Source organism: Protopterus annectens, chromosome 9.part0 (assembly GCF_019279795.1).
Source record: "Protopterus annectens isolate FY-2018-M chromosome 9.part0, PAN1.0, whole genome shotgun sequence".
NCBI lineage: Eukaryota > Metazoa > Chordata > Ceratodontiformes > Protopteridae > Protopterus > Protopterus annectens.
In genome coordinates, this window is record NC_056743.1 from 1,002,931,585 (window position 1) to 1,002,959,305 (window position 27,721).

At 42.6% G+C, this 27,721-nt stretch overlaps 1 protein-coding gene across 1 annotated transcript in view; it reads left to right on the top strand.

Moving 5' to 3' along the window:
- KMT2D (lysine methyltransferase 2D) overlaps nucleotides 1–27,721 on the top strand; it is a 3,358,270-nt gene that overhangs the window by 1,560,886 nt on the left and 1,769,663 nt on the right. Inside the window, exons 17-18 of the mRNA XM_044082193.1 lie at nucleotides 9,099–9,280; nucleotides 10,459–10,623. Coding sequence (XP_043938128.1) covers nucleotides 9,099–9,280; nucleotides 10,459–10,623 — 347 coding nt within the window. The remainder of the gene's footprint in view (nucleotides 1–9,098; nucleotides 9,281–10,458; nucleotides 10,624–27,721) is intronic.

Below are 27,721 nucleotides of genomic sequence, written 5' to 3' on the forward strand. Positions count from 1 at the left end.
GTCTGGCCTCGGCTGGTGTCGCACTTCACCCGACGTCATAGCTGCAGTTATTCGGGTATAAAGGCATCAGCCGACGCCATTTTCCTCAGTCTTTCTTGCCGTGGCCAAGCAGAAGCTGTTCGCAAGTGCCGGTCGGTCAGAACCAGAGATTACTACTACCGAATTCTTCTACTACTACCGAAGACTTCTAAAAAGTTAAGTACCCCGTTGGGGACTCTTTCTTGCCTCAGCCGATGTCAGAAAAAGTGAAGAACTGTTTAACTTGTGGGAAACAAATACCTCATAAAGATTTCCACTCTTACTGCTTACCTTGTTTAGGCCCAGACCACGACGTAGCAGCTTGTCTAGCCTGTGCTTTTTAACCGACGGACGCTTAGACGCCGGTCGGAATTTGCTGAGGAGTTTTTCGCCCGATTTTGCTTACATTATGCCGCCGGATCCTCCGACTACACAAATATCAAAAGCGCAAGGAAAAGGACCGACACTCGCGGTCTGCGGTTTCGGCGAAACCGCGGTTAGGCCAACCGCGAGTGTCTCTGTTTCGCTGAAACCGTGCAAGCGGTTCTTCCTTCAGCCGAAAACTTACCTCCTACCGAGGCCTCTTCCAGCCTCGTGGAATCGGCTTCTGATTTACCTTCTGCTCAGGCAGTTTCTCAGGAATTATCTGACACTATCCCTTGGATATCTCCACCCTGCACGTGGAGCTGCTAGGCCACCTGCAGCCATGTCCATTAAGGCTTTTGCCAGGGCTAAAGCAGCTAAAACTACTAAATCTGTGCCTGCTAAGACCCACTCTCACAGGCCTAGCTCTAGTTCACAAATGCTTACTCTAGCAGAGGATCTCATTTCTTTAATCCGGGGATCCCAATCTCACACAGACAGGGCCTCTCACCCACCTCCAGAGAAGAGGCCTAGAGCAGAGCCCCTGAACCAGTTTCTACAGATGATTCCTCTGATGATTCAGATAATACTAACCCTCCAGAGGCTTCTTTCTCCCCTTATGAAGACTCTGATGCTGAAGAGTCCATCCCTTCTGCCTCTCCGCCTGAGGAATTTTCCTTTGGGGAAACCTTGCATGCTATGAGGGAACAATTTCAGTGGCAGGGCCAGGATTTCTCAGACTCTAGGAAGAGGCTTAGAACCTTTCTGCATTTACCACAACATAGGCCTTTAGCCATTCCTCCAGTTCTCTCAGTTGTAGATGATGCATTTAATGATGCTTGTACTGCTCCTGATTCACTTCCACCGGCCCCTGCTAAGCCCGATAGGTACTACAGGGTTCCGGATACTCATCACCATTTGTATAAAGCTCCTTTTGCAGATCCCGAGACTATCTCCCAGGGTCCTAAGGCTGTAGCAGCTACCTCTGCCAAAAACCCCTTCCCCTCTGAAAGGGAATCCAGGTCCTTAGAGAGATGGGGTAAAAAAGTTTACACTTCTGCAACTCTTTCAGCTAGAGCATTGAACTGTCAATTCCACATGATCCAGTATCAAGAATTTATGCTAGACCAGTTAACCAAAAAGTTGTCCTCAGATGAACCATTAGACAAAAAATCTGTTCAGGAAATGGTACATAACATTCAGCAGGTCAGTAACCATTCCTTAAAATGCGGCTATGATGCACTGGAAGCTTCCTTCAGATCAGCCATGACTGGCACAGTTATCAGAAGGCATGCATGGTTCAAAGAGCAGGCCTTAGCAGACCATGTGAAACCAAATTACTAGATGCTCCCATGGACAAGATCAATTTGTTTGGCTCTCCTGCACAGCAGGTGCTCAAGAAGATGGAAGAGAAGGCAAAATCTGTCCAAACAGTGAAAGATTTCTTACAGGTCCAACCTCCAAGGTTTAGCAGGAATTGGCCCTCCAAGAATTGGTCCTTTCCCGACTCCTCCAGAGCCCAGAGAGGCAGGAATAGGCGTTCAAGAGGCCGAAGTCAATCCAGAGGTGCCTACAGGGGACGCCAGTGGCAGGGTAACAACCAGCGAGGTGCAGCCATGGACACAGCCACCACCACTACTGCAGGACAATCACAGTGACTTGGTTCTAGCACCGCCTACCAGGGAACAACTAAAAGCACCCTTGGGCGGGAAGCTAGCTTTATTTTCAGTAAACTGGCATTACATCACAAGAGACAAGTGGATTTTGCAGACAATAGACCAAGGTTACAGGTTTCACTTCCATACTCTACCAGGGAAGAGAGGAATGCCAAACCTACCTCCAAATCAAAAGGCAGAAGCTCTAAAACAAATATCTCAATTATTAAAAATGAGAGCTGTGGAAAAGGTACCATCTATGGAGCAAGGACAGGGATTTTACTCCAGACTCTTTCTGGTACCAAGAAAAGAAAGCAAATGGAGGCCTATTCTCGACCTGTCCGCTTTAAACACATTCCTCATTGTTCCAAAATTCAAAATGCTGACCCTACAGCAGCTTCTTCCCATGCTGGGCAAGGAGTCTTGGCTGGTAACTCTAGATCTCAAGGAGGCATACCTGCACGTCCCCATATGACCAAATTGCAGAAGATACCTCAGATTTCTTGCAGGATCAGAGCATTATCAATTCTCAGCATTGCCCTTTGGCTTATCTACTGCGCCCAGAGTGTTCACGAAATGCCTGGCATCAGTAATTGCTCATTGCAGGCTCCAGGGAATCCAAATCTACCCTTACCTGGACGACTGCCTGATACAAGCGGACAACAAAATCAAGTTAGCAGAAGACTTGAAAAGGGTCATTTACCTACTACAAGCCCTGGGATACACAGTCAATATAAACAAGTCAAGGCTGATACCATCCCAAAGGATAACCTTCTTGGGTGCAGAGCTGGACACATCGAAGCAAATGGCATTCCTAACAGTAGAAAAACAGGAGCAACTCCCTCTATACTTCTTGGCACTAACAAAGCAGAACCATCTAACAGCAAGAAAAGTCCTGCAAGCCTTGGGTTTCATGGCATCCTGCATAATATTGGTTCCACATGCCAGACTGCATATGAGAAAGTTACAGTAGTACCTAAGGATTTATGGTCTCAGCACAAGCACAGCCTAGAAACCCAAATTCCAATAATTCCATGCCTGAAGCAAGAATTCCAATGGTGGGCTCAGGCCTGTCAATCAAACAAAGGATTGCCCTTCCACAACACTCAACCAAGCCAAACCATTACCACGGACGCTTCAGACCTCGGTTGGGGGGCCCACATGCTAGACAAGTGCATACAAGGCTTATGGACTCAAGACCAGCTGCACCTACACATAAATCAAAAGGAAATGCTAGCAGTAAAACTGGCAATTCAGACATTCAGACCATTTCTTCAACAAGGTCAACTGTTGATAAGGACAGACAACACCACAGTTATGTGGTACATCAACAAACAGGGAGGCACACATTCGTACCCTCTATGCCGGATGGCAATGGATCTCTGGAATGTGGCTGTGAGTTACAACGTTCAGTTACAAGCAATTTTTGTACCAGGAAAAGAAAACATTCTAGCAGACATACTAAGCAGGACTACCACGGATGCCCACGAATGGATGCTGCATCCGGACATCTTCAAATCCATTACAAGGAAATGGGGACTCCCTCAAATAGACTTATTTGCATCCCCACGCAATCACCAACTAAAGAAATTCTGCACAAGGACGTACCACCCACTTGCTTGGAAGGTGGACTCCCTATCTTTCAGTTGGAAAAACCTGACAGCATATGCATTCCCACCACTTCCTTTGATGCACAAGGTGCTATTGAAGATCAAGGAGGACCGTCCAAGGATTATCCTGATAGCTCCAGACTGGCCAAGACAACATTGGTACCCATTACTGAGGAGCATGTCTCGGGAACAAATATGGCACCTACCCCTTGTTCCCTTGCTGTTAACACAGAACAACTACAACACCCTGCATCCAAACCTGAAAACACTGCAGCTAACTGCCTGGAACATTGCATAAGAACAAATAACCCAAATTTATCCCAAAGGGTGAAAGACATTATCTTGGAGGCTCGCAGACCCTCAACAAGAAAAAATTATTCAGCAAAATGGAAAAGATATTTCATTTGGAGTACTGCAAAAGGAGAAAATGTGTCACTGGTAAACATAGCCAACATCCTGGAATACTTGGCAGAGCTCTTCCACAAAGGCCTGTCCTATTCTTCCATCAAGATTCATGCATCAGCTATTTCAGCAGAATACGACTTGGATCCTCCAGTCTTCTCACATCCTCTGCTCAGGCAGTTTCTGAGAGGAATTAAAAATGTAAAACCGCCTAGGAAGCCACCATTGCCAGCATGGGACTTGAACTTTGTGCTAGAAAAATTGACACTTCCTCCTTTCGAACCAGCAGCAACAGCAGAATTACAATACTTATCATGGAAAACTGCTTTCCTTTTGGCAATCACTTCAGCAAGAAGGGTATCTGAGCTACAGGCACTAATGGCAGTACAGCCCTTCCTGATCTTCCACCAAGATAGAGTATCCATGAGAACTAATCCTACTTTTATGCCTAAGGTGGTCTCCAGAGTATCTTTGAGTATCTTTGAATCAGGCTATCCACCTACCTACATTCTTCCCCAACCCTCAGAACAGGGGAGAAAGGCTGTTGCATACCTTGGATGTGCATAGACAATTACGCTACTACCTGGACAGGACCAAGGGCAATAGGAAAACTGACCAGCTACTGGTAGCATATGCAACAGGAATGGAAGGAAAAGCAATTTCAAAACAGACAATCTCTAAGTGGATAGGAAATTGCATTAGATTTTGTTACTCCTACCATGGAAAGAAAACTCCAGAAAACATCAGGCCTCACTCTACAAGGGCTACAGCCACTACCACAGCTTTTCTACGAGGAGTGGCTACCAAAGACATTTTAGAGGCTGCTACTTGGAGCTCCGTGCATACATTTGCCAAGCATTATAATTTACCTTTATACTCCAGATCCCGAGCAGGTTTTGCCACTGCTGTTTTGCAAGGGATCTTAACTACACCATAATTTTATCTCTCCTCCTCCCCCAGTTTTGCTATGGTATTCTACCCATTTGTAAGGACTGCAGATGCATCCTTGAAGGACATAGTACAGTTTTGTACCTACCATAAATGTAGATGTCCGATAGGAATGCATCTGCAGTCAGGATTACCCACCCTCCTTCCCCTCTGTGGTACTCCTAGGGTATTTGCCCATCTTGTAGCTAGCTGGGGGAATCTATTATGGTGTATTTGTTTGTATATATGTACATACATGCCTATTTTTTGTTTGCTCTCTACTATTTGGAATCATTTGCATTTATCCAAATTTAGCCTTCCTAGAGGGCACCTGGCATCTGGGGCAAGAAACACTGAGGAAAATGGCGTTGGCTGATGCCTTTATACCCGAATAACTGCAGCTATGACGTCGGGTGAAGTGCGACACCAACCGAGGCCAGACCCGGACTTTGGAATCCGGCCGACCGAAGGGCTGCCTGACGACAGGACAACCCATTTGTAAGGACTGCAGATGCATTCCTATCGGACATCTACATTTATGGTAGGTACAAAACTGTACTTTACCCATCACTGAGTGTGAAAATGGTCTTTAAAGGAGGTCCGTACAGGGTGCAGTTCTCCTTTCTGCAGGAAGCCTCAATTTCTATTTTGAAGGAGGTACATTTTTTTGCAGTGGAGGCTTTACTTACTCACTCCGGCAGAAAAGTATATATGGTGTAGTCTGTCCACTACAAATTGAAGAACCCATCCATACAACTGTTAGAGTACTGCATTGGTATAATAGCTTTTCCTAAAGCTGAAGCTCCTCATCCAACTCCAACAGTGCCCCTCGATTCCCTCTTTTTTCCTGATCTCACTGATAAAACCGTCCTTCAGTTTTAATGTTTAACACAGTAAATCTATTTTTTTCATTTTTTTCTGGTTACTTGTCAGCACAGGTAGTTAGCAACACTATATAGGTTTCTATACATGTTGATATTTTTTGCTCATTTTGTGCGTTTACTGTCAGATTTGTTGGTTTATCTCCCTGTATTTATGCATGTCAGGCTCCACCTGTTTTTCTCCCTTTTTTTTAAATAATGTTAGGGCTTTTCTGCCTCCTTTATCTTAAAGGATAGCTGTGATTGATTTCCATTTCATGTATTCTGGGTGTTTTGGGATATTAGAACAAGTTCATCTCTTCATTTCTCATTTTGAATGTTGTGGTTCAGGTTTTTTTGGATTGTTTAGTGGCATCACCTTTTGATGGAAAACAGCACTTCACTGCATTGCTAAACTGTGCATAGTTTTGAATGGAAAATGGGCAAGTATCAGAGGTCGAAATGTACAGAAAATGTGTGCACAAGGTCTGCTGAAACAGTACACACTTTTATTATGTACCTGGGGGGGTTGGGGGTGAATCATGTCCAACACAGTTGTAAAATTTATAACAATTTTGGCAGTAAAACTTTACATGAACATGTCAGGAGCATTTAATTTAGAAGATGCTGTATTTTCTGATACCTCTGTGAAGACCAAAGTTTGATGGATTTTCTTCATAAGAATTATCTCATAAAGGATCTTGCCCTTCAGTATTATCCATGACGTAAGCAAGTTCCATCAGAAAATTGTCTGCACATAGACTCTGACTGGATTATGAGGACCTAGGTCAAAGCCTCAGTTGAGTTGGACATCCTCTCTGCAGCCATTCTCCCCAATATCGGTGGCAGAGGGAGAGAAGGACCAGTCCTTTCCACACCTTCTGCTGCTTCCCTTGCTCAGTTTTGGCACCACCAGCTTTGCAGCAGATGTACGTTATGTATTTTCACATCAGTGGCATTGGTTTTGCCCTCAGTAGGTGCCAGCCTCCTTGGTTCCAGTGGTCTCTGTGTGGACCCCTTTTAATGTTGAGAGAACCACTATTCACCATAGACTCTGTATTAGTGGCTAGATTAAGTGGACAATTGAAGATAGCATGAATAATGAGTAATTGAGGCGTAACATTTGGACCTTTTATCATGGAAGGCTCAGCAAACTTAACAAAAATATATTTCTCTTCTGTAGTATTTCTAATGATTATAATTAGGGCTGACCTACAAATGAGAGAACTAACTTTGCTGTGTTATTGCATTCACTGTGAAAGAAATCAATATCATGAACCATAAGAATTTGTCAAGGAACCATTTAAGTTCATATTAAATGTAGAATACCATTTAATAAGCAAATGTTTGTGTTTTGTACAGTATTTTTATTTTTTTTTTTCAATGGGTAAGGGAATACAAACTCTAGAAATCTGTTCATCATAACTGAAAATGTAAAAATACCTTAGTAGTCACATGTCTAGGTTCTCTAATTACTTAGTGTGTGTGTGATTGATATATATATATATATATATATATATGTGTGTGTGTGTGTGTATATGTGTATATATATATATATATATATATGTGTGTGTATGTGGATATATATATATATATATATATATATGTGTGTGTGTGTGTGTGTGTGTGTGTATATTTTGTTTGTGTCTTTTGCCACAGCGGAACTCCAGTCTGCTAATGATTGGCAGTAGATCTTTACGTGCTGGCTTGCCAGGCCTAACGCACAACCTTCAACGAAGGAACGCCCATTCACGCATGTTGACACACAGAAGACACTCTGAGAATCAAACGGGCAACGTCTAGCTGTAAGGCGACAACGCTACCGCAGCACCACCACCACAGTGTATATATATGTGTGTGTATATAGATACTAACCCCACAGTGATTCCTTAAGCTTTCGTTCCTTTTATTCAGTATCGGAACTTCTTCAGAATGGATCAGATGTCAAGGGGTATATGTATGAATTGAGTTACAAAACCATGGTTTCAGTCTCTGTTAAACCTTCTTGAGCAAGTTTTGGAGTTGTGCCATGTTGTCAGATGTGCAAGTGAGTGTGGAGTCATCTGTCTACTGTATTAGAGAGACCTGTTTTGTTGATGTGTGGAGGGTGTTTGTGAGATTGTCAGATGAGGGGACCAAGCATTGTGGTACACACCGGTGGTGACTGGGAGGTATGGAGACAGAGTAGAGTGCCATTTTATTGACTTTGCATTAAGTTTCATAACATTGAGCTGTAGTAGTGAAAAAGTTGGGGGAGGCTTACAGAAAGGGACTTTTTGAGCTGTCTTTAAGGTAGTAAAATTCTAAATATTTGCTTAGCTGAACAGAAAAATAGTAGCTGGCTTTAGACTTGAAATATTAACAGTGCAAGTACACAGCTTTATCCTGACTGGTACAATTATGCAAGGATTTACTACACTGTACTACATTGCATGCTTTCATGATTCCTACTTAGTCTACCACTAAGTGGTGTGAGGCTGGTTCACAAGACCATTACTCTGTTTGCTGCTGTAGTGCCATGTTTGCCTTCATGCAGCTTAAGGATTTCATACTCATTAATGTCATTTTCGAAGTTCTTATCATACAGATGTTTTTTATTATACTCTAGTCCAAAAGGTGCTGTGTTTGCTATGTAAAGTCACATTCAGAGCAGAACGAGTCATCACTTTTCCCATTTCCTTTGAAAAGATGTCTTGCTCAAGGGTGTAAAAATGAAAATCTGTTGGATATTTTGGAAATATGAGATTGTAAGTGGCAGCTCCTAAGTTTTTGAAGCCTATCATACCTATTCCTTTCAGAGTCAGACCACCTAAATAATGTGACAGGAGTCTATTCAGATCCAGATTAAATGATTGTTTTCCAGTCCAAAAGATGTTGCATTGCTCTGCAAGTCTTAGTTACCTTAAGTAGAAGACCCAGCTTTTTCCCTACTTTTGCCTTTGAAGAATTGCTAGTAAACTGGAAGTTGCACATTGATATTGCAGGCTAGCAAAGTTGCCTTTTGTTAATCATCTTAAAATACGGAGAGTTGTACCTTCATAATTTTGCTGTGTAATTGTACAGTCCTTGAGTGAAATGTTAATGCCTTCTTTCAGAGCAGTTCCCAAGTAAGCTTGCTGCTGGTCTTCACAGTTGTAAAGCGCAAAAAAAATTTTTCGTATCTTGACAGACTAATATTACATACTGCAGAACTGTCTCTAATTTAAAACTGTGTATCTTTTTCTAGTCTAGCTTCATCTTTTTTGTAATTCATCCTTCTGCAGATAACCAGGGTAATGTTAAACAAAGGGTGGCGCTGTGTGGAGTGTATAGTCTGCGAAGTCTGTGGAAAAGCAACTGATCCTGCCCGATTACTACTTTGTGATGACTGTGACATCAGTTACCACACCTACTGCTTGGACCCACCACTCTACACTGTCCCTAAAGGTGGCTGGAAATGTAAATGGTAGGTGGTTGTTTGAGTTGGTATTGTTTATTTGCATTAGAGTGAAAATTTCTTGTATACATCCAAAAAAGTAAATTCTGGGTATACAGCGCAAAGGACTAAGGCCGTAGTTTATGAAGTGCTCATCATGTGGTCCTGGATTTCCTCAGGTTTTGTCTTCCACATTGAGTAACTAAGTAGATCACTTTACTGGACAGTGTTTCTAGATTATCCCTGAAAGACATTACCTGCAATTGCTTAAATCTTAAATTATTAGTGTATGTGCCGGATTTATGAATTTCTACACTGTGTACACGGTCTGTATTCAGTAATATCCCCACCACTTTTTTGAGCTGTCTATTCAGAAAGATTAGACTGAGTGTAGATGTAGTTTACATGTTGTGGTTAGCTTAGATTCTCCTCGGTATTTAGGGTTGTAAAAAAAAAGTATGGAAACTAAAATTAGGAGTAAGAGGAGGGAAGAGATATGTTTGTGTTATTGATTCACTCAAAATGGTGTACATGTAGTGTAGACATTAATAAATCTGGCCCTATATATACTTGTATACAGAGAGTGGTGTGTGTGTGTGTGTGTGTGTGTGTGTGTGTGTGTGTGTGTGTGTGTGTGTGTGTGTGTGAGAGAGCTGGAGAGAGAACATTCATTGTGGTAATGGTGGTGAGGTTTTTATAGTAAGACACCTAGAAGTTGTGGTAGCAGCTGATAGTAAACATTTGTTTTACCAAAACTGAAATAGCACTTTGTAAATGTACATCATTTGGTGGCCGATTGAAAGCAAAAGAAAATTTGCAACTGATGAGTGTAATCAGAGGCATTAAAAGACTTTATTCGGACCAAGAATGTGGGTATTAAAACCTTTTTAACCCATTATGAAAAAGGATTAATTTAACTTCATGTTCTGTACCTGTATGAATAGTCTGTCTGGAGAAGTCTTGAGGCTGTTGTTAAACCCTTAAAAATGCTTTTCCTTTTTGGTTATTCTATATTTTATGTAAAGGTAGAGGAAGATGTACATTGTGTAGCTTTGTATAGTAGAGTTCATTTGGCGTTTGTTTAATTTTGCTGTGGAAATAACCCATAGCACTAACAGACTGTTTACAGTTAATCATATTTCTGCAGCCTTTCTGAATACATCTGTCATGTACCCTTTGTCATTACAGTACTCTTTTTTTTCCTACAGGTGTGTGCGTTGCATGCAGTGCAATTCTAGCACACCTGGTTTCCACTGTGAGTGGCAGAACAACTACAGTCATTGTGCACCTTGTGCGAGTTTGGTGGCTTGTCCTATCTGTCGAGAGAAGTTTATGGAAGAGGACCTCATTATCCAGTGTCGCCTTTGTGACAGGTAAACTTCAATTGACTTTTATTTTACCAGTTTATACTTCACTTCCTGATATGGAAGCATTATTGCATTTTGGACCTTTTCTGAGGAATAATCTGTGGAAGGAGGAAGTCTTATTGTCTCTTGATTTGTAAACATGGGAATCTAATAAGCTGAGAATACTCTGTTCAGACTGCTATTTTATTGGCCCTCATTCATGAATAGTCTCCTAACCGGTCTAATTACATTTGTTTTTGCACATTTTTATCCCTGTTGTCTACCAGTGATCAGCCCCCTCCCGGCCAGTCATCAGTCTAAGGCTATGCCTGGAAGGGCCATCTTTAAGGTGGTCATCAGGAGTGACTTAGATTTTTTACCTTTATGTCCTACCTTTTGCATGCACCAATGAGTACTCTGGTAGGAGGTGCACTGGGTGCTAGCGCTGTACTGCCCCTCACTTCTGCAAACTCCTTATTGTAGCAGGACGTGCTGCCAACTCACAGAGGGCACAATGTTGCTAGTCCACTGGTCTCCACCAGAATAATGGGTCAGTGCACATGTGCCTGAGGCCTTCAGAAGGGCTTGTGCATCCTCTCCTGCGCAGACCATCAAGGCTGAAGCCACTAATTTAACTTGGGCTGCATGAGCTATAGTCATTGCTGTGTTCCTCTGTTCCACCAATGCAAGCCACCTTTGTAGTAAAATGTTGAGCAAAGAAAGACAACCTTTTCTTTTAGGAGCTCATCTGCTTTATAGAAAGACATATTACCAGTAACTAACAACTAGTGTGTGAGCACATGGAAAAATGAAATACAAATTTACTACAGACTTCACATACTAAAATACATTTTTAAATCAAAGCACCAAAATGTACTTTTATAAGCATTCATATAAAATAAATGTATTCTACTTTAACTCTCTCTGTCTCTCATCACACTTCCAAGTATTTGCTGTCTGTCTGAGGAAGAATTCCATGAAATCTGTCTAGAGTATTAAAATACCTGTGCAAGCGCTTCCAAGCACATACCATAATCCCTCTGTACGTTGTAGCATACATGGGAGCCATATACATGTTCCTTTAATACTTTCTAGCCTGTCTTCCCAATATTTTGTAACTAGGCCTTATTGATTCTTTTAGCATGTAATATTGTATATGCCCTACTAATTTTCCCTTTTAACAGCAACCTATTTTCCCGACTCAGCTAAAACTCTACCATAGCTGGTCTTTAATTTTGTGTTCCCTTATCCCTTTTTCTGTTCTTATATTGACTTCCATTGCCAGGGATTGGTAACAATTTCTCTCACATGCAGTCTAAACTTTTGCTTGGCTTCATCTCACTCTATTACATTTCCATCTGTAGTTGTTTGCCTCTGATGTCTTGGCTGCTTTGCTAATTTTCTCCAATAAATTTCAGATCTCTCGCTATTTTCTATGCCCATACTTGCAGTCATCACTGTTGGTAAAATCTCCTTTTTCCATTCCTTCGTTGGCTTAGTTCTTGGAATACTTTCTACTAGTTTGTAAATATAATCTGTTTGTTTGTTACTCTTAAGGACCAGCATCCAAAATTCAACACTGTTTAGTACTCTGTTTCACTGTCATACATTTCCAGTTTGATTTCTAACCTTTTGCTTGAGTTATATATGTAAGCTGTAACTGTGTAGCTCTGAAGTATCCTTTCATATCAGATAATCCTACACCATCTTTTTCTTTGGGGAGAATCAACCTGTACCACTTATCTGTCAGCCTCCCAAATAAATTGTCAACTCTTTCACTGTCCACAACTTGTCTCATTAATAAAAATATGCCTGACCTGTATATAAAACTAAAAGGACTAAAAGCTTTTTCACAGTGTGAATTTTACTATCCGTATCCCTAATCAAGACCTTCCATTTTCTCAGTTATTGTTTTGTCTTTTTAGTTTCTTCGCACATATTCTTAGCTGACATAATGGTCCCATACAACTAAATACTTAATTGTATGTCTCCATCAGTATTGTTTTATCTTCATTAATTTTATATCTTAAGACCTTAAACTGTCTCAAAATGTTCTACAACACACACAATCCTTTTCTGGATTTATCAACTTTAAAATATAATCTGCAAATACTTTTCTTGATTACCCATACCATTTATTTCCTTGAATTTGTTAGTCCTTTATTTTCTTAGCTGGTGGCTTTAAATGTGAAGCAAGTAAAGGAGAAAGATGACACCTCTACCTGATTCTTTGTTCAAACACAGCTTGTCAGTGAAGAACTGTCCCACGTAAATTCTTACCTCTGGCCTTTCATTTGTCTTCCTAATTAACCCTGTTATTCAGTCAGGGAATGCATATGCTGCCATTGCCCTACTCAGAATCCCAGATAACTATCAAATGCTTTCATTCTATCAAGACCTACCAGTAATAGTGGTGCTTTCTTAATTCCTTATTCCCACTTTGGATTATCATTGGTCTAGTAATTTTAATGTTTGCCTTCCATGCACAGATCCACATTTTCCATATCTATCAATTTTAGCAACATTTTGCTGATGTTCTTCGTGTTTCACTGTTGCAGTCATTACATTTGGGGTAATCCTGTTGGCAGGTTGCCCTCAGTCGGCCTGAATGCCAAAGTATTGGGTCCTGTGTCGGCTGCTGTCCGCCCCTTCCCTGACGTCAGGTCATCAGGGGTATAAAAGAAGGAGCCAACGCCATTTTCTTCGGTCTTTCTTGCCGCGCGGTGCCCGAAGCAGAAGCAGTTCACAAGTGCTGGTTGGCTGACTCCTGAGATTTTCGTGTTTGAATTTCAGATCCTTCAATAAAGCTAAGTACCCCATTGGGGAAACTTTTTACTTGCTCCAGACCGATGTCAGAAAAAGTTAATAATTGTATTTCTTGTGGAAAGCAAATACCTCATAAGGACTTTAATTCTTACTGTTTTCCTTGCCTAGGGCCCTGATCACAACGTTTCTGGTTGTCTGTTTTGTGGTAGATTTAACCAATGCAGTATTAAGCGTCAGTATGATTTTGCTTTAAACTATTTTGGATGCCGGTTTAATTATCCAGACATGTCAGATAGCCATCCGACTACCGGAGTTCACAGAAAACGCAAAGAAAAGAAGAGAGATAAACTACCGATGCCTAAAACAGACGGAGCTTCTTCTAAGCCAGTCACTGGTTCGCCGGTTCTCAGTGAGGCGCTTTTGCAGCCCCTGACACCTGCTACTTTAGAGTTGCAGGCTATTACAGACTCCCACATGGAGTCGGCCATGCCGCTGGAAACTCAAGGTATTGGAGCCTCGGATACTGTTCCCTCAGATGGGTCTGGAGCCGCTGAGCAGGCACTGGCTTCTGAGGGTGTATTCAGACCTAAACATCTTTACATAAACCTACTTCAGCTTCAAAGGCACAGAATAAAACACCTTCTAAAGCAAAGAAACAAACTCAAGACCAACGTGGACAGGGCCTCTATGCCCAAAAAACAGATGCTCAAAATGGCCGAAGACTTGATTACCTTGATCAGGGGTTCCCATCCCCCTCCTGATAAGAGGCCTAGGCAAGAGACTGACTATGAATCTTCAGATCAGGTTTCTATTTCTTCTGATCAGGAATATTCTCTTCCCCCACTATGAGGATTCTGATGCTGAGGAATCTAATCTATACCTTCAGCTTCCTCCTCCAGAGGACTATTCTTTTGGGGAAACCTTGCATACCATGAGGGAACATTTCCACTGGGAAGGTCAGGACTACTCCGACACAAAGAAAAGGCTCTGAGAGTTTCTTTTACTCCCCCGGCACAGACCACTTGCTATCCCTCCAGTTTCAGACATTGTGGATGATGTTTACTTAGAATCTAGTCTAAATCCAGATTTTCTGCCTCCTGCTTCAGCCAAACCAGATAGATATTATAGAATGCCTGACTCTCACAAATTCCTTTACAAAAGCCCTGTTGCTGACCCAGAGACTATCTCCCAGGGTCCCAAAAAGGCTAAGGCTTCTGTGGCTAAAAATCCTGTACCCTCTGAAAGGGACTCCAGAGCACTAGATAGGTGGGGCAAGAAGGGTTTACACCTCAGCTACTCTAGCTATGAGAGCACTAATTCGTAATGTCTCAAATAAAACAAAAGATGAGCACGCACCCTCAACAGTCTGAATTCAAAGAAATGCAGGACCTGTTGCATGCAGCTGAACAGGTGGGCAAACATACTTTACAATGTGGATTTGATTCCTTGGAAGCCTCCTGTAGAGCAGCTGTTACAGGGTCTGTTATAAGTAGGCATGCTTGGTTAAAAGAACAAACTCTGCCTGATCATGTTAAAGCAAAGTTACTAGATGCACCCTTACAGCAGGATGTCTTATTTGGGGTTAAAGCAGAAGAGGTCTTAAAGAAAATTGAGGATAAGGCAAAATCTATGCAGACGGTCAAAGATTTCTTACAGGTACAACCCCCACGCTTCAGCAGAAATTGGCCAACAAAAAATTGGTCCTTTCCAGCTTCTGAAAACAAAAAAAGAGAGCGGATTTGAAGAACTAAACTCCTTTATTGGTAAGCGCTTTCGTTGGTAAAAGGTAAGCCAACTTCTTCAGACCATCAAAAAACATACAAGATGCAATCCCATGTGAAAAGGAATGCCTTTTATACACAGTGATAGTGTAATCAAGCAATCAATTAATTAAGTAAAAAACAATCAACAATAAAAAAACACAAGTAACCATTTGTTTGCTGAACCAGAGATTTGTTTTACATGGGTTTTTCTAAAATCAGTAAACCTTAGACAATAAACTTTCTCAAGCCTAATTTATCTCAATAGTAAAAATACCAACTCACCCAGCCTTATGATGGTAGCATATTTACTTTAAAATTACTAAATTTTACTAAACTAACCTTTCCAGCTTCTGACAGACCACAGAGGGGTAAATACAGATGGGTAAATACAGACGCCCAAGGGGCAGAGGACAAGCACAAATCCCTTACAAACCTCGCCGATGGGGCACTGCAACACAGAAGGGAGGAGAAGACAGGTCCCAAACTATTAGAAGACAAACACAATGACTTAAACCTCAAACTGCCAAGCAAAAGTCTCTTGGCAGCCCCCTTGGGAGGAAAATTAGCATTTTTTATAGACAAATGGCGCATCGTCACAAAGGGCAAATGGGTCCTAGACATTATCTCACAAGGATACAGATTCCATTTCCACACCTTGCCAAGGATAAAAGGAATGCCAAACTTGCCACAAAATCAATGGGCAGAGGCACAAAAACAAATTACAGCTCTCATGGACATGAGAGCCATTCAACTGGTACCTACACAGGATCAAGGCCAAGGATTTTATTCAAGGCTCTTTCTAGTCACCAGAAAGGACAATGCTTGGAGACCCATTCTGGACCTTTCAGTTCTAAACACCTTCTTGCAAGTACCCAAATTCAAGATGCTAACACTACAGCAGCTTCTTCCCATGTTGTGCAAGAAAGCTTGGCTAGTAACGTTGGACCTCAAGGAGGCATACCTGCATGTCCCTATCAGACAAAATTGCAGAAGATACCTCAGTTTCATTGCAGGTTCAACCCATTACCAATTCTCTGCGCTGCCCTTTGGCTTATCTGCTGCACCCAGGGTTTTCACAAAATGCCTGGCACCAGTAATTGCATACTGCAGACAGAGGAATTCAAATATACCCATACCTGGATGACTGCCTCATCCAAGCAGAAAGCAAGGACATTCTCTTACAACATCTGACTTTTGTAAAACACCTTCTAAGTTGCCTAGGATACACAGTAAATGAAAAGAAATCAAAACTAGTGCCCTCACAAAATATGACATTCCTGGGTGCCAGCTTGAATACAACGGCCCAGATGGCTTATCTGACTCCAGACAAACAACTACAACTAACTCAGTACTTCAAAATAATGGCAACAAAGACCCAACTCCCTGCAAGAAAAATTCTGCAGACCTTGGGGTTCATGGCATCTTGCATACTACTAATACCATTTGCAAAACTGCATATGAGGAAATTACAATGGTACCTGAAAAGCGTATGGACTCAGCACAGCCACAGCTTGGAAAGTGATAACTCTCATTCCCTGCCTTCAACAGGAGTTTCTATGGTGGTCACAGGCATGTCACCTCAACAAGGGTCAGTCTTTCACCTTACCCCCAGCCAGGCAAACTATGACAACAGATGCATCGGACTATGCCTGGGGGGCACATATGGCAGGACAGTGCGTTCAAGGCATATGGACTGCAGATCAAAGGAATCTGCACATCAATCAAAAATAAATGCTAGCTGTACAGAATGCTCTGGCAGCCTTCAAGGACCTCTTGCATCCAGGACAGCTTATAATAAGGACAGACAACACCACAGTAATGTGGTACATAAACAAGGAGGTACACACTCCTACCCTCTATGCAGGCAAGCAATGACCTTGTGGAACACACCACTGGCTTACCAAGTTCAATTACAAGCTCAATTCCTGCCAGGAAAAAAGAACACATTGGCAGATGACCTAAGCAGAAACATCTTGGATCCCCACGAGTGGAAACTGGATCCACAAGTATTTGCAATGTTAACTCAAAAATGGGGGCGCCCAGACATGGACCTGTTTGCCAACCCCCCCAAAACCATCAGCTTTCAAAATTTTGCACAAGGACATTTCACCATCAAGCTTGGAAAGTGGACGCACTCTCATTCAGTTGGAAAATGCTGACAGTATATGCCTTTCCTCCATTATCCCTTCTCACAAAGGTGCTGCTGAAAGTCAGGATGGAGAGACCTCGAATGATACTCATTGCCCCGGACTGGCCATGCCAGCACTGGTACCCACTACTAAGGAACATGGCCCAGGGCCCACCATGGATTTTACCACAAATTCCTCATCTACTCACACAGCAAGGCAGTCAGATTCTACACAGCCAGCTCAAAACCTTAAATTTGGCTGCATGGCACATCACCTAAGCAACCAGCCAGCTCCTCTTTCACAAGCTGTTATGGATGTCATTCTGGAGGCCAGGAGGCCCAGCACCAGGAAAGCCTACTCAGACAAATGGAAAAGATTTTGCACCTGGAACCAAGCTAAAGGCCAAAATACCCTTCAGCCGGACATGCCTCAGATTCTACAATATTTAACTGAGATGTTACACAAAGGACTTTCTTTTTCATCTATTAAAATCCACGCCTCAGCTATTTTGGCTCACTACAACACGGATCCTCCTCTATTTTCACATCCACTTCTAAGGCAGTATCTCAGAGGGGCAAAAAACATTAGGCCTCCCAGGAGAGCACCAACTCCAACTTGGGACCTAAATTTTGTTCTGGAAAAACCTACCCTGCCACCTTTTGAACCCGCTTTCTCAGCTGATTTAAAGTTTATATAATGGAAGACTGCCCTGCTGCTAGCAATTACTTCAGCCAGAAGAGTCTCAGAGCTACAGGCACTAATGGCAGTAGAGCCCTTCCTCATTTTCCATCAAGACAGAGTTTCTCTACGAACTTAACCCCTCCTTTATGCCAAAGGTGGTATCCAGTGTGGCTCTAAATCAAACCATCCACTTACTCACCTTCTTTCCAAATCCACAGAACAAAGGAGAAAGACTCCTGCATTCCTTGGACATTCACAGGCAACTACGTTACTAGGATAAAACTAAGGCTTTCAGAAAATCTGACCAACTTTTTGTATCCCATGCTACAGCATCACAATGAAAGGTGATCTCAAAACAGACCATTTCCAAATGGATAGGACATTGCATACGTTTTTGCTACACCCACCATGGAAAACCAATTCCTGCTAGCATAAGGCCCCACTCCACCAGGGCAGCAGCTACATCTACAGCCTTCCTCAGGGGGGTGCCAACCAAGGATATTCTGGAAGCTGCAACTTGGAGTTCAGTACACACCTTCACCAAACACTATCACTTACCACTTTACTCTAAGACTAGAGCTGGCTTTGTCACTGCTGTTTTGCAGGGCCTTCTAGCCTCCTCTAACCCTGTTTGACTCCACCTCCTCTAACCCTGTTTGACTCCACCTCCCATCCTTAGCTTTGGGATTCTACCCAAGTGTTATGACTGCAGCAGGGTAACACGATGAACATAGTACAGTTTTGTACCTACCATAAATGTAGATGTTAGAGTGTATACCCTGCTGCAGTCCAGGTTACCCTCCCTCCATCCCCTCTGACCCAACTAAAACCTTTCAATATCTTAAAATCTGATACAACCTTTGTGGTGTATTTGTTTATAGCTGGAGGGATGTTTTGTTTGTGCTAAGCTTTTATTATTGGTACTACCTACTAACCATCTTTTGGAGGGCACCTGACATCTGGGGCAAGAAAAACTGAAGAAAATGGCGTCGGATGCCTCTTGTATACCCCTGGCGCACTGACGTCAGGGAAGACGCGACGGCAACCGACGCCGGACCAAGACTTTGGAATTCAGGCCTACTGCGGGACCGCCTGACAGGATAACACAAGTGTGATGTCTGCAGCAAGGTATACACTCGAACATCTACATTTATGGTAGGTACAAAACTGTACTTTTCTTCTGATTCTTCTAATGACCTGGATTTGTCCATACCTACTTATGAGGATTCTGATGCAGAGGATTCCATTCCCTCTGCCCCCCCAGGACTTTTCTTTTGAGGAAACTTTACATACCTTAAGGCCTTAAGGGAGCATTTCCACTGGTAAAGTCAGGAATTTTCTGATTCAAAAAAGAGGCTTAGGGATTTTCTTCTACCTCAGCATAGGCCTTTGGCTTTACCTCCTGTACTAGACATTGTTGATGATCTGTTTTCGGAATCCAGTATGGCACCCGATTCCCTGCCTCCAGCTCCTAGTAAACCTAACAGATACTACAGGGTTCCTGAATCCCACAAGTTCCTTTTCAAAAATCCTGTTGCAGATCCTGAAACCATTTCTCAGGGGCCTAAGGGCATTAAGGCTTCTACTGCTAAAAGTCATACCCCTTCTGATAGAGACTTCAGGGCGCATGATAGATGGGGTAAAAAGGTTTATACTTCTGCAACCTTAGCAATCAGCTCTTTAAACTGCTAATTTCATATGTTAAAATATCAACAGCATATTATTGGACTTATCAAACAGAAAATGATGATTTCTGACTGTGTGGAAAATAAAGATTTACAGGATTTATTACATTCTGCTGAACAAGTTGGAAAACATACTTTGCAATGTGGTTTTGATTCTTTAGAGGCCACTTGCAGGGCTTCTGTTACTGGGTCTGTGCTTAGAAGGCATGCTTGGCTTAAGGAGCAATCTCTGCCTGGTCATGTTAAAGCAAAATTGTTGGATGCTCCTTTAAATCAGGATCGCCTGTTTGGCTATAAGGCTGAAGAAGTTTTAAAAAAGATGGATGATAAAGCAAAATCTGTGCAAACTGTAAAAGATTTCTTACAAGTGCAACCTCCAAGATTTAGTAGGCATTGACCTACTAAGAATTGGTCCTTTCCAGCTCCTTCCAGATCCTCTCAGGCCAAACCCAGACACACCAAAAGCACCAGGTTTCAGTTCCAGGGATCTCTCAGAACTAAGCAGTGGGGGGGGGCCTCCACTTCCAAATCTGGAAATAACAAGACACCACCCCCCTGTGGTAAACAGTCTTAATGACTTTCCTTTAAAATTATCAAACACTTACCTTTTAACCGCCCCTTTGGGGGGAAAGATTGCTCTTCATGCAAAAAACTGGGAACTCATAACCCAGGACAAATGGGTTTTAAAGATAGTGTCCCAGGGATACAGATTTCATTTCCACACGTTGCCAACACCAAAACCAGTGGCCAGACCTGCCCCAAAATCAATGGTCAGAAGCTCCAAAACAAGTACTTTCCCTATTGATCATGGGGGCTATCCAACCGGTATCAGAACAGGAAAATGGACAAGGTTTCTATTCCAGGCTTTTCCTGGTACCCAGAAAAGACAAATCATGGCATCCAGTTCTGGGCCTGTCTACTCCAAACACCTTTCTGGACATTCCAAAATTCAAGATGCCGACTCTTCACCACTTACTTCCTATGCTAGGCAAAGATGCCTGGTTGGCAACTCTGGATTTAAAAGAAGCATATCTGCATATCCCAATCAGGGAATCTTACAGAAGATACCTACGCTTCAAAGCAGGCTACTTGCATTATCAGTTCTCTGCACTGCCCTTTGGCTTGTCTACTGCGCCCAGGGTATTCACAAAGTGCCTGGCTCCAGTAATTGCATTTTACAGGCAAAGAAATATTCAAACATACCCATACCTGAACGATTGTCTTATTCAGGCAGAAAACCAAGGCATTCTTCTAAATCATCTGGTGTTTTGTAAAAAAGGTTCTAACTTGTATGGGGTACACCATAAACGAAAATAAATTACAACTGGTACCCTCTCAACAGATTACATTCCTGGGTGCAAGCTTGAATACAACTGCCCAGATGGCTTTCCTCACGCCAGAGAAGCAAATTCATTTGGTAACTTACTTCAAACAGGTGGCCACAAAAACCCTGCTATCTGCAAGTCAAATACTGCAAGCCTTGGGGTTCATGGCCTCCTGCATTCTTCTAATTCCATATGCAAGACTGCATATGAGGAAAGTACAGTGGTACTTAAAAAGTCTGTGGAGTCAACATTGTCATAGCCTGGAAACAATGATTCCTATCATACTATACCTACGCCTGGAGATGCTGTTCATGTTTCACTGTTGCAGTCATTACATTTGGGTAATCTGCTGGCAGGTTGCCCTCAGTCGGCCTGAATTCCAAAGTCTTGGGTCCTGCGTTGGTTGTCGTCTTCTCTTCCATGACGTCAGGTCATCAGGGGTAGAAAACATGTGGCAGACGCCATTTTCTTTAGTTTTTCTTGCCCCCGATGTCAGGTGCCCCCAAAATGGTAGCAAAATTTTATATATATATATATATATATATATATATATATATATATATATATATATATATATATGTGTATGTGTGTATATATATATATATATATATATATATATGTATATATGTATATATACGTGCATCAATATAAACTGTAGTTCATCCACAAGCAAATACACCACATAGGCTCTAGAAGATAGAGAAGTAATGATAAACTGTAGAATGACAAGGGGGATGGCGAGAGGGTAACCTGGACTGCAACAGTGAATACACTCGAACATCTACATTTATGTAAGTGTACACAACTGTACTATGTTCTTCGTGTTTCACTGTTGCAGTCATTACATTTGGGTAGAATCCCAAAGCTATGGTTGGGAGGCTGGAGCTAAACAGCATTAGGTGAGGCTATAAGGCCCTGTAGCACTGCAGTGACAAAGCCTGCCCTGGACTTAGAATAGAGTGGCAAATGGTAATGCTTTGTAAAGGTGTGAACAGAACTCCAAGTAGCAACCTCTAGAATGCCCTTGGTTGGTACTCCTCTGAGAAAGCCTGCTGAAGTAGCTGCAGCTCTGGTGGAGTGAGAGCTAATGCCCTTGGGCACAGGTTTGCCATGGTGTAAGTAGCAGAAACGGATGCAATGGCTTATCCACGTTGAAATTGTCTCCTTTGAAATAGCCTTTCCTTCTGATCCTGCAGCATATGACACTAGTAATTGCTCAGTTTTTCTTTGAGCTTTAGTCCTGCTCAAGTAGAAACTTAGCTGTCTGTGTACATCCCAAGGAATGCAGAATTCTCTCCCCTTTGTTCTGTGGATTTGTATAAAAAGTTGGCAGACGAATTGTTTGGTTAAGAGCCACACTGGAAAACTACCTTGGGCATAAAAGTAGGATTTGTCCTCAGAGACACACCCTGTCTGGGTAAAATATGATAAAAGGCTCTACAGCCATGAGGGCCTGTAGCTCTGAAACTCTTCTTGCTGAAGTAATTGCTAGTATTCTAAATGGATACATTTCTGCTATAAGCAGCATGTAAAACCTATCCCCCAGGGGATCAGATCTCACTCCACCAGGGCTGCGTCTACTTCTGCAGCCTTTCTCAGAGGTGTTCCTACCAGGGATATTCTAGAACCTGCTACCTGTGGTTCTGTACATACTTTCACCAAGCATTATCATTAAATCCAGAGCTGACTTTGCCACTGCTGTCTTGCAGGGCCTTATAGCTGGTCCTAATGCTGTATAAATTCCTCCTCCCCAACCATAGCTTTGGGAATCTACCCAAATGTAATGACTGCAGTAGTGAAACACGAAGAACATAGTACAGTTGTGTACACTTACCATAAATGTTGTTTGAGTGTATTCACTGTTGCTTTCCTGGTTACCCTCCCTCCTGCCCCCTGTTTTTCTCTGACTATACCTCTACCTTCTTTTACTATGCTTAAAAGCCTTTTTGGTGTATTTGCTTTTGATTGGAGGTATATTTTTGTGTTTTTTAATTTTATTTGCTCCCCATCTGGGGCAAGAAAAACTGATGTAATGGCATTGGCTGCATGTTTTTATACCCCTGACGTCACGGAAGAAGGGATAGCAACCGACGCAGGACCCAAGAATTTGTTAATCAGGCCGACTGAGGGCAACCTGCCAGCAGATTACTCAAATGTAATGACTGCAACAGTGAATACACTTGAACATCTACATTTATGGTAAGTGTACACAACTGTACTTTTTTCCTTCGTCTGGCCTTATTTACTACACTGCCCTTGTATTCTAGACCCAGTTCCGGATCTCTTGTCCCACCGCCAGGGACTAGTGCATCTCAGTCTTCAGACTCTCAAGCTGTTTGGTTTCCCCAATTCTGGTAGTCGCCAGGCCCAATGGTATTCCTTCAGCCATACAGCACATTTTGTTGGCATCCCATAAACCATCCTCTAAGAGTCTCTACCTTAGTAAATGGAAGAGATTTTCTATTTGTTCCTCTGTCAATGGTCTGGATCCCTCTTCAGCACCAGTAGAGAAAATTCTGAAGTTTATCACTGCCATCTTTAGTAAAAGAGCTTCTGCTTCTACTATCAAGGTTACCTTAGTGGCTGTTTCAAATTTCCATAACTGTTTCTGGGATCAACCCTTAATTTCTCAGACTTTGCAAGTTTTTTTTGAAGGGCACTTTCCACTTAAAGCCCCCTTTCAAAGACCCTCTTGTGCCATGGGATATAACCCTTGTGGTACAGTCGCTTAATTCATCCCCATTTGAATCCGCAGTGACTTGTGATTTAAAATTTCTTTCTTGGAAAACATTGTTCCTTATAGTCGTCACTTCAGCGAGGTGAGTCTCCAAATTACAGGCTTTTATACTCCAAAGCTTAATATGTGGTTTTCCACAAAGAGAGTGTCACACCGAACGAACCCCACTTTCCTTCCTAAAGTGATTTCGGAGACCAATATCCAACCATTCTATTGATTTGCTTGTATTCTTTCCAAATTTTTCAAGTAAAGGTGAGTACTGCCTGAACCTTCTGAATATACACAGGCAATTACATTTCTTACTTGACAGAACTAAACAAATAAGGCAATCTGACCAATTATTTGTGTCCTTTGCCAGTGCAGCTTTGGGCAAACCAGTATCCAAGATGACTCTTTCCAAGTGTTTTAAGGTATTGCAACTCTTTCATTTACAAGAAACTTGACATAAAGCTTCCTTTGCCAGTAAAGGCACATTCTAGCCCTCTGTGGTGACATCAGCTTATGTTCATCGTGTTACACTGCTGCAGTCATTACACTTGGGTTATCCTGCCATCAGGTGGTCCCGCAATCGGCCAGAGTTCCAAAGTCTTGGTCCGGCGTCGGTTGCTGTTGCTTCTTCCCTGACATCAGTGCACCATGGGTATATAAGATGCATCCGACGCCATTTTCTTCAGTCTTTCTTGCCGCGCGGTGCCCGAAGCAAAAGCAGTTCGCAAGTGCCGGTCGGCCGACTCCTGAGATTTTTGAAGTCGAATTTCAGATCCAAAGTCTTCAATAAAGCTAAGTACCCCGTTGGGGAAACTTTTTTTTTTGCCTCAGACCGATGTCAGAAAAAGTTAATAGTTGTATTTCTTGTGCGAAGCAAATACCTCATAAGGACTTCCACTCTTACTGTATTCCATGCCTACACCCTGATCATGACATCACTAGTTGTCGGTTTTGTACCAGATTTAACAAACGCACCATAAAACGACGTTTTGATTTTGCTTTGCACTACTTTGGCCGAAGGTTCAATTATACAATGCCGTCGGAACAACCGACGACCGCAATTCGTAAAAAACGCAAGGACAAGGATAAAGACAGGCATCCGAGGTCCAAAACCGACGAAGCCTCTTCTAGGCCAGTCGGTTCGCCGGTTCTCAGTGAGGTGCTTTCGCAGCCCCTGACACCCGCTACCTCAGAGCCACAGGCCGCCTCTGACTCCCGTGTGGAGACAACTAGGCCTCTGGAAACTCAAGGTATTGGGCCTACGGAAACTAATCCCTCAGATGGGTCCGGAGCCGCTGAGCAGGCATCGGCTTCTGAGGGTGTTTTCAGACCTTCACAACTTGCCATTAAAGCAACAGCCAAGACAAAAACACCATTAAAGACAAAGAAGCAAGAACAGCATTCTCCTGGACAGTACTCCATGCTTAAGAAATAGATACTCAAAATGGCCGAAGACCTCATTACTCTAATCAGGGGTTCCCATCCCCCTCCTGAGAAAAGGCCTAGGCAGGATACAGACTAGGATTCCTCTGATCAGGTTTCCATTTCCTCTGATTCCTCTTCAGACCAGGGATACTCTCTACCCCCCTATGAGGACTCTGATGCTGAAGAATCTATCCCTTCAGCCTCTCCTCCTGAGGATTACTCTTTTGGGGAAACTTTACATACCATGAGGGAGCATTTCCATTGGGAAAGTCAGGATTATTCAGAATCCAAGAAAAGGCTCAGGGACTTCCTTTTATTGCTTCAGCACAGCCCCCTTGCTCTTCTGCCTGTGTTAGATATTGTGGATGATGTGTTCTCTGAATCTAGCTAACCTCCTGATTCTTTGCCCCCTGCACCAGCCAAACCAGATAGGTACTATAGAGTCCCTGACTCTCAACTTTCTTTATAAAAACCCTTCTGCTGACCCAGAAACCGTTTCCCAGGGTCCCAAAGGGGTTAAGGCTTCCATTGCAAAAAATCCAGTCCCCTCTGACAGAGATTCTAGAGCATTGGATAGATGGGGGAAGAATGTTTACAATTCTGCAACTTTAGCAATAAGGGCTTTAAATTGCCAGTTTCACATGCTTAAGTACCAACAATATTTAATGGCTCAGTTAAAACAGAAAATGCTTACAAGCTCAGAAGCTCCTGACTATAAAGAAATGCCTGCTTCATTGCATGCAGTTGAACAGGTGGGAAAACATACTCTGCAATGTAGTTTTGATTCTTTAGAGGCCTCTTGTAGAGACGCAGTTACAGGTTTTGTGATTCGAAGACATGCTTGGCTAAAAGAACAGAGTTTACCTGATCATGTTAAGGCAAAATTATTGGATACTCCTTTACAGCATGATACATTGTTTGGTGTTAAGGCAGAAGAGGTGTTAAAGAAAATGGAGGATAAAGCTAAATCTATGCAAACAGTCAAAGATTTCTTACAGGTACAACCACCTCGATTTAGCAGAAATTGGCCTACAAAGAATTGGTCCTTTGCAGTGTCAGACAGGCCACAGAGAGGCAGATACAGATACCCAAGAGGCAGATCTCAACCCCAAGGCTCTAACAGACAACGATAGTGGGGTACCTCAACCCCAAAAGGAGGTGAGGACAAATCTCAACCATACAGGAAACAGTCCCAATGACTTCCCCCCTTTGTACGCCAAGCACTTCCCTTTTGGCAGCACCCTTAGTGGTTAAACTAGCACTTTATCAAAATTGGCAAACAATCAACCAAGACAAATGTGTTCTGAATATTGTGTTTCAAGATTACAGGTTCCACTTTCACACTTTACCAAGGCTAAAAGGAATGCCAAACCTGCCACAAAATCAATGGGCAGAGGCTCAAAAACAAATAGCCCTCATGGACATGAGAGCTATTCAAAAAGTACCACAGCAGGGACAAGGATTTTACTCAAGACTCTTCCTGGTCCCCAGAAAGGACAAAGCCTGGAGACCCATACTAGACCTTTCAACTCTAAATACTTACCTGGATGTTCTGAAATTCAAAATGTTGACACTACAGCAGCTTCTTCCCATGCTGGGCAAGAAGGCTTGGCTTGTTACTCTGGACCTCAGAGGCATACCTGCATGTCCCTATCAGACAAAATTGCAGAAGATACCTCAGATTCAAAGCTGGTACAATGCACTACCAATTCTCTGCACTGCCCTTTGGCTTATCTACTGCGACCAGGGTCTTTACAAAGTGCCTGGCACCAGTAATTGCATTTTGCAGACAAAAAGGAATTCAAATATATCCATACCTGGACGACTGCCTCATTCAAGCAGAGACAAAGGACATTTTTCTAAAGCATCTGGCATTTGTAAAAAGGTTGCTAATTTCTCTAGGGTACACAGAAACGAAAATAAGTCAAAACTAGTACCCTCACAACAGATAATATTCCTGGGTGCCAGCTTAAATACAACAGCCCAGATGGCTTATCTCACGTCAGACAAACAAGGGTAACTGACTCAATGTTTTCAACTACTGGCAAAAAAGTCCCATCTCCCTGCAAGAAAAATTCTGCAGGCCCTGGGATTCATGGCATCCTGCATACTACTAATTCCATATGCCAGACTGCATATGGGGAAATTACAATGGTACCTAAAAAGTGTTTGGACTCAGCACTCTCACAGCTTAGAAGCAGTAATACCAATAATTCCCTGCCTACAACAGGAGTTTTGATGGTGGGCACAGGCATGTCACCTAAACAGGGATCAGCCTTTCACTCTACCCACAGCCAGGCAGACACTAACAACAGATGCTTCGGACTACGCCTGGGGAGCACACATGGCAGGAAAATGTATTCAAGGCAAGTGGACCACAGACCAAATGCATCTTCACATCAATCAAAAAGAGATGTTGGCTGTTCAAAATGCCCTAACAGCTTTCAAGGACCTTCTGCATCCAGGACATTTATTATTAAAGACTGACAACACCACATTAATGTGGTACATAAACAAGCAAGGGGGCACTCATTCTTACCCCCTATGCAGGCAAGCCATGACTTTGTGGAACACAGCTCTAACTTATCAAGTTCATCTGCAAGCACAATTCCTGCCAGGAAAGAAA